This window comes from Phymastichus coffea, unplaced genomic scaffold (genome assembly GCF_024137745.1).
Source record: "Phymastichus coffea isolate CEN01 unplaced genomic scaffold, Cenicafe_Pcof_1.1 PCOF00001, whole genome shotgun sequence".
In the NCBI taxonomy this organism is placed as follows: Eukaryota; Metazoa; Arthropoda; class Insecta; order Hymenoptera; family Eulophidae; genus Phymastichus; species Phymastichus coffea.
The window spans coordinates 1,219,507-1,234,883 of record NW_026706812.1 but is presented as its reverse complement, the minus strand read 5'-3'; the positions used below and the strand labels follow the sequence as shown (position 1 = coordinate 1,234,883).

Sequence of the window (15,377 nt, the reverse complement as noted above, 5' to 3'; positions counted from 1 at the left end):
GTTTGGAAGAAATGTTTAATTCAATCTACATTACAATATAAAGCATGTTACAAAGAGTATGTTTACATTTATTTTATTACTATGTTTAACATTGAAATAATTCACTTTATGTCAACAATATATTTAACAGATGTATACTGAGGTGGCAATAAATGAATAAAATTGCGAAACGTCTATAAGAAAACAAGAGTTCTAGTTATTTATAGGGATAACTCCTATGATCAAGAAATTAAAATAAAATTATTAAATATCAGGAGTGAAAACATAAAAAATATTTAATATCATTTGAAGTTTCTAAAAGAATTTTTATTCATTACTGATGAAGGATTAGGAAACAAATAACAAAATTAAATTTGTTTCCTAAAACTTGTAGACATGAATGTATATATGATTGGATTTAAAGCAGAATTAAGATAGCACATTATTCTTGAAAAGTACAATAATGAATAATATCCATCAATACTAAATCGTATTATTTCGGATAAAGGACTAAAAATAATCCATAACATCATTGCTCGGAAGGGCAATACGCAAATGAAAAATATTAAAATAATAATGCACAACATTCGTATTATTCGCTTATGATCACGTTGAGATGTGCGATTGATATCGCTTTTTACATATAACCTATGAGAAAGTTTGTAGATCATTACTGTGTATGAACTGACCAATATTATTACTGGAACAATGAAAAAAAGAACAGTAGAACTTGAAATGTAGAGTATATTCCACAAAGTATTCACTGTCGTTAGGCAAACTGGTACAATAGTTCCGTTTTTTTTGTGCTCCATGTGAAATGATGCCATAAATATAAAAGGGCTGGAAAAATATTCAAAATTAAATGAAATTCAATAAGCAAAACATCGATAAAATTTAAGACTTATTAAGAAAAAATTTGAAATTGTACATAGACTATAATAGACACGCAATGTGTGTTCTGGGACAAGGAGATGAAAAAGGATGCCGCCAATGTATAAGGGATATGTGTATGTTCTGGGACACAAAGAGGCCGCCCGATGAAGGTGTTGAGTTTTCGCGATAATTTGACACCTGTTTGTCTGCCAGTGGGCCTTTCGACAGACTCCCCCCCCCCCCCCCGCCACCCACCTACAAAGTTTATTAAGGTAGAATGCTGTAGAAGTTGGTAAGGTGTTTGGGAAGCTATATGATGGTCCTCTCTCTATCCCTCTCTCTCGCTCTCCTTCGGCAGTAAGGTGCTCAGTAAACATATGCTGGCTAGGTGTAAGTCCTAGCGTATGTAGCTTCTTGCTAGGAGCGTGCGCCGTATAGCCCTTGGAGAGGGGGTAGCGTGCTAGGCGCATACGCTGTATAGTGTGGATTCTCTCTCTCTCTCTCTCTCTCTCTTTTTGTCTCTCTCTCGCTTTCCTTCGATAGTAAGACGTGTTGGCCCTTGGAAAGAGGGTAGCATATAGCTTGGTAAGCTATATGCTGCTCTCTCTGTCTCTCTGTCTCTCTCTCTAAGCAATCGTTATAATAGTTTAATTAGATTTCGGGAACCTTTCGACCTCACAGTTAATTTTATTTGAATCTTAATTAATAAAACTTATAGAATTTTCGTTTATTTATTAATTTATTGTTCAACTATACATTGTATATAATACAGTCTGTATATAATTTCTATTTTCAGTAGTTGACATCGCTATATCGAAATATTGAGTTGAATTTTTATATATAGTACTGTCAACTTCATCGTTACCTTCCACTTTAGATTGCTTCCGTCTATCTTTTCCATAAAAACAATTTTTGTGGATTTGTAACGGCACATACAAAGTTAGCTGGTTTATTGTAATGACATGTGCACATTGTTTCTAATGGAAAAAGGTAATACTCTCAATGGTGGACATCTCATGTCGCTTTCAAGTTCTAAAATTTTTCTATAAAAAGAAAAAAGTTTCTAATTAATAATGATTTTGATTTCTAACAAAAAATAAAAATAATTTTTATACTTACTTTTCGGGTAATATTTTTTGTAACCATTGTTTCTGTTTTAATCCTTTTACATAAATATTTCTTGAATTATCTCAATGATTATTTAGTACACATACTAAATTTTTATATGGAATAATGCCGGATCTTCATAATAAACCATGATGACACATTTCTAAGAATTTATTCACTTGTTGACACTTGAAAGGAAGTTGAAACCGAGGATATCGTGGTTTAAAGAAGAGCACAGTTGGAACAGTATCCATATCTAAAGGTAAATAGGTGAGTTCTTTACATCAAAAGACTCGTGTGAACCTTGAAAGCCTTGAAAATCTAATACGAAATCCATTTGAAAAGATGCAGAAATTAACGTGAACTCTACGAGATCCCTAAAGACCATTATGAGCGTAGAGGCACGTGTTTGTTCCATATAAAGCCCATACCTCACCATTCGAAAGTAGAGGACGTCATAGTCACCATACCTCTACACTCGAAAGTAGAGAGCATCATATCACTACGAGGGTGGTCCGATAAGTACTTAGCCTACAAAAGAAAAACGAAAATTTTGGAAAAGTGGCGTTTTATTTTTCAACATAGTCTCCTTTTAGTTCGATACACTTGGCACAGCGATGCTCCAACTTCTTTAACCCGTCTGAAAAATATGTTTCCTCAAGGTCTGAAAAGTAGGCTTCCGTGGCAGCGATTACCTCCTCATTCGACTCAAATTGAAAAGCATTGTAAACATTGATTACATAATGTCTTGTTAATTTTAAACTAATTTTTTAACATCACCACTAGTTCGATTATATTGAACAATACGATCGTGTAATATTAAGCAGTAGGCTGCAGTATCTTTAGGAAAATCAGTCCGAGTTTCAAATTCTAGAAAACATCGTCTGGTGTGCTTTTTAATGTTTCATTTTTTTTGGAGCAATCGATAACTATTAGCCGCACTTTATTAATGAAATCTGTTTTATTGAGTAACGGCTCGTTTTCTTTATTATAGTAAGCGTTTTGAAAAATAGAATACATATCGTAGAGAATAGAATACTGATTTTGATTAATATTTAAATTGAGATTCCATACGGATAGCTTTGTGAATTGAGGAACAGCTTCACATTATTAATATTACAATGATCAAAATTACTAGAATTATAACTCGCTGAACTTTTATGTTTAGTTTGGAAAGCTAAAATAACAAAGTGAAGCTTTTCCAATTAATTGGAAATCTTAACACTCCAAACATGCTTTGATGTACGAGGTAATTTTGGATACTCATACATTTTCCAAGTACCATAACTCATTGTAATTGCACGATCACGTCCAATCTGAATGAGTAATTTAATTTTGTCTTGTGTCTGCAACCATCACATATGGCATCAACCATTCAACCTTAGTTAAAGTAATTTTTGATTTTTCTGAAGCAGGAGAATTCCCTACTGGAGTACTTATAATAGCATTCAAATCATCTCTTGATCTTGTGAGAATAAGTTCATACTTGAATTGACTACAACTGAAAGGGATAGTCACATCAAAATAAGCTAGAGCATTACTTATCAAAACTTCATTATTATCACCATTCCATCCAACATTTTCAGCGATAAAGCTCTGACATGGATTGAGTAAAAGCTAATTTTTCATGAGACTCGTTAAGCCTACATTTTTCCCTTTATCAATTTCAATAGCATTTATTTCATATCGTATTGCCTCTAACAAATGACAGAGAGCGTTGTTGACTAATAAAGTGTTCTCCACTGGCATAGTACCGTCTGGCTTGGTCAACCGACCACAAATATGAATCATACTGCGTGATGGAAGCAGAGATAAATTTTGATGTTGAATTGCTATATGGATTTCATCGCTATTTTTGAAATATGATAATGAATAAGGCTGATGTGCATGAACTTCATAATGAGCTATAGATTCATCGAAAGCGACAACTGAATGAATGTCTAGAAATTCCTCCATATTGTTGTTGTTGTTTTATACAGCACCCTAATATGCACAATATTTTCTTCCACAATTTCCGACGACTTTTAGTCTCAAGCTTTTCAGGAATTGAATGTTCTGAAGTGTGAGCAATCTGATAGCTTGCTGTTGACTGGCCACTGACTGACATTTTTGTCTTTTAATATAGCTTGGAACGGTCTTTATATTGTAAATGATACCCATTACTAAAATATGGTTTTTGTATGTACTCGCACTGTGATGACTTCTCCTCGAAGGTTAACTAGGTTTCCCTCTTGATCAACTATACGAATTTGAAAATGTTCAATGCTCCTCACAGCGACTAAAAGGTAAATGACGTGAGAGGGAACTTCTATAATCTTTTATCCAGGTGGGACTGCTGGAAAAAATTAATGTATAGTATGTACTTTGCGATTGCTTATGTAAGAGCCTGTAGTAATATTACACTCTACAAGTAAAGCTTTGACTTTGAGAATAGTGATGAGTAAGTCATAACTATGTGTTTTGTTTTCAACGAGCGAGCGTCTAGTGAAGCATAAAATTGATTCAATAGAATCTTCTAGTTCAAAACGTATTTTTTGACTGCACTGAATGACACTACGTTCGTATAGTATTATTATTTGGTTTCAGGCTAAACGATATACATTTAGGTGCTAATGTTTCTTTGAAAAAACTTTCAATATCTTCTATTTCGTAGCTACCAGTCGGTAAAGTGATAGCTTTTTGACCTTCAATGCAAAATTTATTATAAACAACGTCAATGTTTGGTATTGAATTAAATATTAATAGATCAACTAGACCATGAACGTATGTTTTGTTTGATATCAATTCGATCGGTGGAAAATAATATGTTTGGAGTATGGCTGATGTTATCGAGGAACTCAATGTCAGTGTATTCTCCATGACAGATTCATGTCAAATGATTTTATATACTACACGTCTTTTCTATAGTTTATTTTGAAGAAATTTGAGACAAAGATGACTGCAATTATATGTATTAAAATCTTGACATCTAATATAATTATACATGATTCTATTAACTTTGAGATAAAGCAATCGATCTATAGGCAGCTGTAGATTTCCAAAACTATCAAACTAAATAACCTCATCACTTTTTTTTTATATGCTACCCAAAGAGTACCTGGTCCACTTTTATCATCTAAATTTACAATAGCTGTCTCTTTATATCGCGGTTCATCGACTGGTACAGCATCACGCATGAAAACACCTCGAAAATTTGTAATTTTTAGTATTTTAACATATTTTCTTATATCATGATCTGTCAGTACTCGATTAAGTAAAGTTACTTCTTGCTTTTTTTTAAAACCTTTTCCACTTGAATATGGTTTCAGATAAAGACCATAACCTTTACGATGTGGTTTCAAATAAAGTCCTTTACCAATGGTAAAAGTTTCCATAGTCTTATTGTGTCTGTGAGCTTCTTTCAATTAATTTTGAGCGGCCTTAGCACTGTTAACGGCTTTTGCTATCGAAGCAGGTCCTCCAGCTAGAGCTCCAGTGGCGCTCAAAGCAGAAAATAATGGAATTAAAAAAGGAAGAGCTCTACCCACTTTACTAGGAATTGGTAGAATACGAGGCATGTTTATTTTTCTTCTTCCTCCAGCCTTCTTCACAGCTTATTTAGCGCTTTTTATAGCCAAACAAATGACGAAGTGTGATTTATTACTAGGTACAACACTTCTCGAAGGATCGTTAATAATTTTTTTCAATGCAATTGATAGATTTTTACTTTTTACATGTGTCTTTTGTCACTGTCGTTGTTGTTGATGAGTTTTTAATCCCTTGCCTCGTTTCTTTCTTGTTTGAAGATTTGAAAAACCATACCAAGTTTACTTGTAACTTTCATTATGTTGGCTACAGCAAACGTAACAACTTTCTCACCAAAACTACTATTTTTCGCTTGAACTCTATAGCTCGACCTGTTTAGCTAGAATTTCTCGCATGAATGTTCTCTCGATTCTGAGAATAAGCAATATCGTGTTCTTTACAAGCAGCGCCTAGCGGATATTTTCCAGGATCACCACCAGCAAGTCGTGTTTTCAGTTTAGTTCCCGGCCCGTATTACTGATAACCAGACAAATGAGCTTCGAATGGTAAGTTATTAATGATCTTATTCACTAAGCCAGCACCACCAGTCTTTCTTTTATGACAAACGATCATACCCTATCAGAAGACAAAGTCTTAAGTAAAGTAAAAATATACAAACAGTTTTTTTATAGTTAGTAGTCTCATTCATCGTTTGATCGATAACTAGAAAACAATATGGACTTCAAAGAGCAACCACTTAAGTTGCAAGTCATAAATTTTGATAGTGTGATTTAGACGGAAAAACGAGAAAAAAGATATGGTGAACTACTACGTGATAGTATACGAGCAGTTTTCTGTGGTCCTAGTAACTGTGGGAAAACTAACTGTTTGCTAACACTAATCACACATCCTAATGGACTTAGATTCGAAAACATTTATGTTTAATCAAAGTCCCTCTATCAACCAAAGCATAAATTTTTAAAAGATTTATTGGAACCGATTGATGTTATACAGTATCATGCATTCAGCGAGCATGAGGCAGTTGTTTCACCGGATAAAGCTCATCCAAGTTCCATTATGATTTTTGACGATATAGCCACTGAAAAGCAGGACAGCGTGAGAGCATTCTTCTTTATGGGAAGTCATGAAAAAGTAGATAGTTTCTATTTCTGTCAATCATACAATCGTATACCGAAGCATCTCATTCGAGATAATGTGAATTTACTAGTTTTGTTTCGATAAAATGACGTGAATATTGAACATATTTACAACGATGATGCTAACTCTGATGTGACTTTTCAGAAGTTGAAAGCAATTTGTTCAAAGTGTTGCAGAGACGATAATCATGGATTTATAGTTATTGATAGAGATAGACCAATCAATCATGGACGGTATAGAAAAGGATTCGATTCTTTTGCTATAAATATAACGGAGTGAACGAATGAAGATTATTTAACTTTAGAAATTGCAAGCGTCAACATGGCTACTTTTGAATAAAAAAAGAAGGTGCTCTAGCAATTATCTGAGGTTCGTGATGCCATCAGACGTAAATAAGACGTGACAAAGCTAATTTAGAAAATACGTTGAATGAAACTTTTAAACCTATGGTTGACCCATTAAGAAACTTTCGGAGGTAGCTATTGATAAAGCTGACGTTAATACTGAACAGTAAACGAAAAAGTAGAAGAAAAGTACGGTTGATAAAGTTTTCAAGTCAAAAACAACAGCTGACACTCTTTCAATTGAGACCTTGACAGCTGACAATAAATCTTGATATTTCAATAGTACTGTTAATGACTTAAATTCTATATTACACCCGCTTGATTCTACATTTGAATCTGCTATATCTATTGCTGCTGATGATGATGATGATGCTGATGAAGACGAATTTAATAAGACTAGTGAATCATCACTTGATTCAACTGCAATAAATTTAGACAAAGTTAGTTGAAATGTAACTACAGAACAGAGACAAAGCTATTGGATGATTCGATTGTAAGAATCTATATTCAACTATTGCATAAACCTCAGCAGAGAAGTAATTTAGACAAGACATTCGGCGTTCGCTTGTACGAAAATACTTATGTCATAGGCAATTCTCCAATTTCTTGCCAAAACGATAATGTAACTGTGAATGATAAAGCATTCAGCAAGACGCCTAGTTTTATGAAACTTCTCTTTCGTAAAGACTCTAATTCTAAATTAATCAGTTCATGGATATTGAAAATTATATAAAAATTCTTGAAATCACGACGCTCATTGTAAGAGATACGAAACAAATGTACAATATTGCAATAAGCATGTGAATAAAGTCAAAAAGTATATTGATCCAAATTTATCTTTGAGCGGTAGTGCTAAAAAGCGAAAATTGACTATTGATGGAAGAGGTCTTTTTCCTAACTATAAAATAGGTAGAAAAGAAACATTATTTGATTATGTATATTGGGATGATCCAAACGTTGATCAACTGAGATTACTTATCGTCGAAGAATCCGCCGGTAATTCTAGTCATGTTAATGAAATTCATTCAATCATTGAAGAATTACGTGGAGCTGGTTATATTATATTAAGAGAATCTTAAATATTCCTCAGTAATAAAATGCGTGTTGATGTGTTTGGACGGGTATTGAATAAAAAGGTAATCGAGATCCTCCTGGTGTAGGGTATAAAATCACTAAAGACGAACAGTACGACGTGGATAACAAAAGAATTTGTAATATAGCTGATCCTCAGAAGAGTAATGATGCTGTAAACTTACGAACGTTGCAAAAAACTAGTGAAGCTTACGTTACTACACTTACGACTACGATAAATAATCCTAGAAAATCTTTAAATACAATAAGAATAGAATTACGAACATATCGAGAAGCGTTTCAATATTTACAAGCAAATAATAATAATAATAATGATAATAATAATAAGAGAAAGAAATAAATATTATACCGTTTGACTTTTTAAATCAACTAGAACACCTTAACGACATCATTCATCATATATAAAATAGAAGTGCCTCAAATTCTCCTTTTTTCTTATTTATATATTGGAATCATTTCTAAATTTTTCATAAATTTTATATCTCGCCAAAAAGTATTGTCATTGATACAATTCTGTATATACGTAATTTTTAACTAATGAAGTTTGCCTTTGATTTCCTAGATAAATTTTTAATGAATCCCATGATCGCACTCTAGACATAGCTACATAAAGTTGACCGTGATTGAAAACATCTCTTCGAAGATCGATACCGATTTTATTTAAAGTTTGGCCCTGCGATTTATTAATAGTTATAGCAAAAGCCAATTGAATTGGAAATTGTCGTCTTTTAAACGTGAATGGATAATGATTTTCACAATATAATGTAATTCGATTGCCAAATTAAATTGCCAAAAATGTTTTGAACAATACATTCATTTTCAGATAATATGCAGTATTGTGGAATCTGTAAATTATTACTTTGATGATTTAATGTTCCATTACCAACATGTAACAAATAGTTAGCAAATTCAAGTTCATTTTGTAAAACTCGCATGTTTGATTTTAAATGAAATTTTTCAAATAGTGGCAATAAGTGACTATTTTTCAAAGATAAATTAAATATTTCATTACGTGTTCCATTAACTGAAATGGGAAGAAGCTGTCTAAAATCACCACCTAGAACCATTATTTTGCCACCAAATGGCAGATCATTATTCATAATATATTTGAAACTTCTATTTACGATTTCTAAACCACATCTTGGGGCCATTGGTGCTTCATTCCAAATGAACACTTTAGTATTTTTTAAAAGCATGCCTTCATCAGATTGTATTTTAATATTTGAAGATGAATTATTAAACGTAGGAACTGGCAAGCCAAAAGTTTTATGTACAGTTCTTCCATTAGGTAGCAATGTAGTAGCAATACCTGTAAAAGCCATTGTGGAACATTTCATGTTCTCTGACATTAAAAGATTGTAAATTGTGGTGTAAACGAATGTTTTACCAGATCCACCTTGTCCGTCTATATAGGAACAAGTTGAACCAGTATAATCATTAGATCGTGATGTTTCAAGAATTTTATCAACTATTACTTTTTTTTCAGCATTTAGTTTTTCATATTGTTGATTACCCATTTCTATACAATGATTACCGTCGTCGTTACCATTGTTATTATTATTTAAGTGCACTGCGAGATTTTGATCCATCGTTGGAAAGTCCGCTAAACTTTTTCCTTCCTTCATGAAAATATTATTTATTTCAGCATAAGCTATTTGGTAGCTGATATGTAATTTGTTATTGCGTGAAAAATTTTCAGATATTGAACCTTTATACGTTTCCTATAGATTTTCAGGGTAAATAGGTTGACAATGAATCAATATACGAACAAATAAATGACTTAGACGGGTAGGCATTATTCAAGTCACTGCTTTTCTCATAGCTCTGCTCCATTCCTCGTCGTCTTCAATAATTCCTAACGTTAAACAGGCAGCTGTAAATGAAGGAGGTATTACTTTGTCCACAGTTTTTAAATCATTGTAATTTGTGGCTCCTTTCACATGCAGTAATAATAGTCTTAAATGAAATAATTCTACTTGAGCAGGACTTACAGAGTAAATACGACCTATGCAATGTAACGGGGTAAAACCGTTTAATTATTTTTATGCGCGCGAATACACTAAAAGGGCGCGCGCAGTTAATTATGCTCAGTACGTAAATCGGAGAGCATGCAAAGACAGGTGCCAGTCAACCAGTAAGTTCTCTTATCGAAGGAAAGTGAGTGGAAGCTATGAGATATAAGAGAATCAAAAGAAAACACTTGTTAGTAATATGAACTAGATCTTTTATTATTCCTTATAATCTACAGAAGGTCGGCCCGCGCGTTTGTTTACGTTGACGCTCGCTCGTCGGCAACACGTATTGCCGGGACGCTCGCTGCTCTTTGTTGTTAGAGCCGTTACATGCACGCATCGAATATTAGAACTTGATTATTAATCACGCCACCGCGATCGCGAAATTAAGCTGGCCAGCTTACCTTATATTTGCAGGCGATCGGAGAAGACAGGGACGAACCACACAGCGCGGAACAGTTTTTATTGTTTTTGCTCGCGGGTCGCGAATGCGCGCACACACTGGTTTCGCCCTCGATGGCGAAACCCCACACACTCTCTCCCGTCCTGGCCTCGAGCTGGCGAATCTCCGGCACCTCGGTGGCAGCTGTCACGGGTATCTGGCACTGGTCGAACGTCGCTGATCTGGCGTGTAGTCGTCAAGGGCACGTGGATCGGTAGCGGCGGTAGCGAAAGCGGGTGGACACGACAATGGTCAATGCTTTACTGGTTCGAATTCAATCGCGCGCGTTCCGTCTGCTCGCGTGCCGAATTCCTTAGTTACGAATTTCGTCCCCCCGGCAGGTGCTGCCCTCACAGGCAGCAATTAAGCTAAATAATCAGCGCTAATTTGACGTTTACCGTCACAGCCCCCTTCCAGTCTGGGCCTACAGGGTCCTCGACGATAATTCCATTAGCGCTGCCCCTTCCGAGGAGGAGAATGGAAAGGATAATAAAGGGTTATAGTCCAAGTGATGTTAAATTTGTACTTTATTGTACAGCAGGGCGATATATCGGTGGCCCTGCCCACGGGGGTAGGGAATCATCACCTAGGTGGTCTCGGTGGCAGTTCCTGACCTTGGTCGTCCAACGGGGGTCGGCCGCGCGCCTCCCACCCCAGCCTCTCTTGGACCAGGTCGGCGTGTTGTCGCACGCGTGGGCAGCGGTCCGTGCGGGTCACCCCGGGGTAGTGGCACACGTTGCACCCTTCCCACTGAGCGCGGGAAAGGGTGCCCCGTGGGAGACCTCGCTCTCTGGGGGTCAGAGGCAACCCGTTTCTACGGTTCGGGGCGGACCACAACGGTCTTTCAACCGTTGGGTCCTCACCCGCGGGGCCTAAAACCACATTGATGTGGATAGGCCCCGTTGCTTGACCGCCCTGGCTCCCGTCCACATTCACCGCCAGGTTTACCCCGCACGTTTGCGGGCCTTGGTGCGACGTGATCCCCGACCTGGATTCCGGAGCCGTTGTCCTGGCTCCGGCGATCGGAAGCTGAGGGAGGCTCGTGTGACTGCTACTCGCCGGGTCCTCAATGGCCTGGCGGTGGCGCTGCTGGACCTCCCTAAGCGCCGACGCGAACTGGCGACGGCGGGACACCACATTCTCCCAATGATCCGGGTCATCTGAGTGGTGCACCGCGGCTGTGTACGCCGAGTACGACGCGTACACAGCCCGTTGGAGGGCGTTGAGGGTTGTCCAGCCTCGCTCGACCTCCCTCAACCCCTCAACTATCTAGGTCCTTTTGCCAGACGGGGGCGTCTGGCTAGGGAACCTGGGGCGCCAGGTCGCGTCGGGGGCACCCTCTTCTGTTTGGGTGCCCATGGATGCCGTCGGGGCCTTCATGGGGATAGGTCCCGCTGGGGGTCTCGACGGTGGCGCGGCGTCGTTGCGCGTGACGCCGGGTGTTGTCGTCGGCGTGGTGGTGGTCTCCTCCGCCGGGAGCTCTTCTATGAGCACGGAGGACGAGCTCTCGTGAGCTCGCACCCGTGCTCGCTCCTCCTCTTCCTTCTTGGCTCCTATAAGGTGCAGGGCGGCATGCACCACCCCTTCAACGGTTGGACCCAAGTCCAAGCCGATGAGGGCGGCTGCCGCTTGCTCGAACTGTTCGAGTGTGATCTGCATCCTGTAATAACCCAGCATGTTAGTATCCTGAATATCATTGGATATCGAAGGTGGGCGCCTGTTCGGCTGCCCAGGACCTTCGTCGCCGGATTCGAAGGTGGGGTCCTTGGCGTCGGTCTCCCAGATCCTTCGTTCGCCGTGTATCATGCATTTACGGTTGGCGCTTTCGGTGGTCTGCCCCTCTTCCTATTCCCGATGATGGGAGGAGGGGCTCGTATTGTGTGTCGATGTTGTGTGATCCGTGTGGTTAGCGTGCACTTACGAGGTCTCCCTCGTGGGCGTTTCGCTGTATTAGTAGGAGAGGTATTTAGTGGGACTCGGCTGGGGGGATTACGGCGAGTACGGTGAGGTGATTTCGGAGTTATCGCGTCGTCATTTCGGATTGTATTATCTGTAACGTCGGCGCTTCCATTTCCTTGTATCGGTGTATCGCTCGCGTTGGGCGGGACGCTTATCGCCTCGGTTCCTTCGGTGGTAGAGGTCTCGTCGTCATCTCGTGGTCGGGTCCCATTTTCCGGTATATCGTCGTCTCGTCCATAATGGGGTTTGAGGTCCTTAGCGTGTATTAGCTCCGTGACCTCCTCCTGTTGGTTGGCGAGGCGATATGAGTTGGCACCGAGTACCTTCGTGACGATAAAGGGGCCTATGAATTTGGGAGCTAGTTTCGCGAAAACGCCCTGCGCCGCGCAGGACAGTACGCGATATATTTCCACACCCAATCACCTTCTTTAAATCTGCGGTCCCTGTGTTTGGCGTTGTAGTACTTGGATTGCCTCAGAGACTCATCCGAGGCGCTCTCGTGAGCTTGCTGAATGGCGGAACGGCTATTCTGCATGTGCTCGTTCCATTGCCCGATTCGGAGCAAACTCTCCTCTTGTGCGGCGAGTTCGTCCATCCGTTTCCGGAGAGTATTCGGGGCTCCCGGTTGTCTGCCATAATTGAGCATGGCCGGACTAACCCCGATGGAACTGTGGACGGCCGTATTCAACGCGAACATAATTTCGGGTAGCGCTAGGTCCCATTCCCTATGATTCCCCTGCAGATACGACGTTATCATCGTCTTCAAGGTACGGTTAACTCTTTCCGTAGGGTTAGCCTGCGGGGTATAGGTTGGGGTGAAGGTCCGTTTTATCCCCTGATCTCTCAGGTACCCGTCCACCAACTGATTGCGGAACTCGGTGCCGTTGTCGAACAAGAAGATCTTTGGCGTGCCGAAACGTAGGATTATTCGTTCCCGAAGTTCCTTCACTATCGTCTTGCCGTTAGCACTACGTATGGGTATACATTCGACCCATCGTGTGAATACGTCGATGAATACCAGGACGTATTCGTGCCCTCGTGGGCTCTTCGGAAAGGGTCCGGCGATGTCGCCCGCGACCACTTGCCAAGGCATAGACCATGTTCGTTCTTGCATGAGCCCGCGCGGCGGTCGCTGCTCGACCTTGCACTGTCGGCAGACCTGGTACTTTTGGACGTATCCCTTCACATCCGTGTACATTTCCGGCCAGTAATAGGACTGGGCGACGCAGGCGAAGGTCTTCTCGCGTCCCAAGTGTCCTGCCGTCTCTAGGTCATGATTTTCGAACAACACCGCTTTGCGTTCTTTCGGGGGCACGACGAGTTTCCATTCGTCGCCATATCCGTCTCCTCCTTGGTGATCGCAGTTCGGCTTTCGGTGATACATCACCCGACCGACGACCTTCCAATTCGGGTATCTCTCTGGTTGGCTCCCGACGCGTCGGAATTGATCCGTGTATCAGGCGCTGTCTCTTGACTTCGGTTGGTCCATTGCGCCAACCTCTGCCTTCGTGGGCTCAAAAGCGCGTGATAAGGCGTCGGGCAACACATTGTCTGCCCCCTTTTGGTATTCAATCTCGAAAGTATGGCCTTGAAGTTGCAAGGCCCATCGGGCGAGACGTCCAATCGGGTTTTTCAGGTTGTATAACCATTTCAGGCTATTGTGGTCAGTTACCACCCTGAACGGGGTGGTAACTGCACGACCGCCAAGCACTCGCGCTCCGTAGCTGAGTAGTTTTGCTCAGCCGGATTAAGGACTCTGCTAGCGTACTCTATGATTCGATCGCCGTCTTCTGCTTTTTGTATCAGGACGGCCCCGATTCCGGTAGCGCTGGCATCTGTCTCCATCACGTACTGCCCATCGGGTTCCGGTAATCCCAGGCATGGTGCGGACATCATGAGTGCCTTAATTTTGGCGAAGGCTTGTTCCTGTTCCTCTCCCCACACATATTCGCTGTTTTTTCCTATTAACCTCGTTAGCGGTTGAGCGTGTGTGGCGAAGTCGGTCAAGAATCTGCGGTACCACGAATCAACCTCCAGGAAGGTGCGCAGCTGTCGCACGTTTCCTGGTCGTGGGTACTCCATGATAGAGCGCACTTTTTCAGGGTCTGGCCTGATCCCCTCGCGGTTGATCAACAGGCCCAGGTATTTGGCTTCAGACTTGCAGAAGACGCTTTTCTCTCGATTAATCGAGAGGCCGGCTTCGCACACCCTGTCCAATACGGTTTTTAGATGTCGTAGGTGATCCTCGAAACTGGATGATACCACTATGATATCGTCCAAATAGGCGAAGGCGAATTCGCCTAGTTCGGGGCCGATCACACTATCGATCAACCGCTGGAAGGTGGCGCCGGCATACGAGAGACCGAACGGCATTCGTACGAACTGGTAATGTCCCAGTCCGGGTACGGTAAAGGCCGTAATCGGCCGAGATTCGGTCTTGAGTGGGATCTGGTGATACGCGCTACTGAGGTCGAGCGTCGATATAGAGCGTGCGTTTCGCAAACACCTTAATATATCTTGCATAAACGGTAAGGGGTACGCATTCGCCTCGGTGACTTTGTTGACCCTTCTGAAGTCAATACAAAATCTGTACGAACCGTCCTTCTTGCGTATCATAACCACTGGGCTCGACCAGCCACTGTCTGCTGGTTCGATTACCCCTTGGGTTAACATTTCCCTTACCAGTCTATGCATTTCCTGCTCGACCTTGTGCGATACCTGGTAGTAACGCTGTTTTATTGGCTTCGTATCACCGACCCGAATCTCGTGCTCGATGCCTGCCGCACATCCCAAGCCCGTCGGGGCTCGAGATAGGGCCTCGTCGATGGTCTTCTGAAGCATGGTCTGTTGTGTAGCCGAAACCTCGGCTAGTCCGATTGTGGCTAATCTCGGACCAGCCTCCAAGCT

General features: G+C 40.7%; 2 protein-coding genes across 2 annotated transcripts; both read right to left on the bottom strand.

Moving 5' to 3' along the window:
* Nucleotides 1-347: 347 nt before the first annotated feature.
* On the bottom strand, nt 348-824 carry LOC131675640 (kappa-type opioid receptor-like; the record flags this gene model as incomplete). The annotated part of the gene is made up of 1 exon (XM_058954682.1): nt 348-824. A coding segment is annotated over one exon (477 nt), but the record flags the coding sequence as incomplete, so codon positions are not given.
* Nucleotides 825-8,809: 7,985 nt separating this feature from the next.
* LOC131675633 (ATP-dependent DNA helicase PIF2-like) lies at nt 8,810-9,646 on the bottom strand. The gene has a single exon (XM_058954673.1). The coding sequence runs from the start codon at nt 9,644-9,646 to the stop codon at nt 8,810-8,812; it is 837 nt and encodes a 278-aa protein (XP_058810656.1).
* Nucleotides 9,647-15,377: the final 5,731 nt, after the last annotated feature.

Excerpts from the sequence above, each read along its gene's own strand:
- LOC131675633 (XM_058954673.1), bottom strand. The coding sequence starts at position 9,646 with ATGGATCAAAATCTCGCAGTGCACTTAAATAATAATAACAATGGTAAC.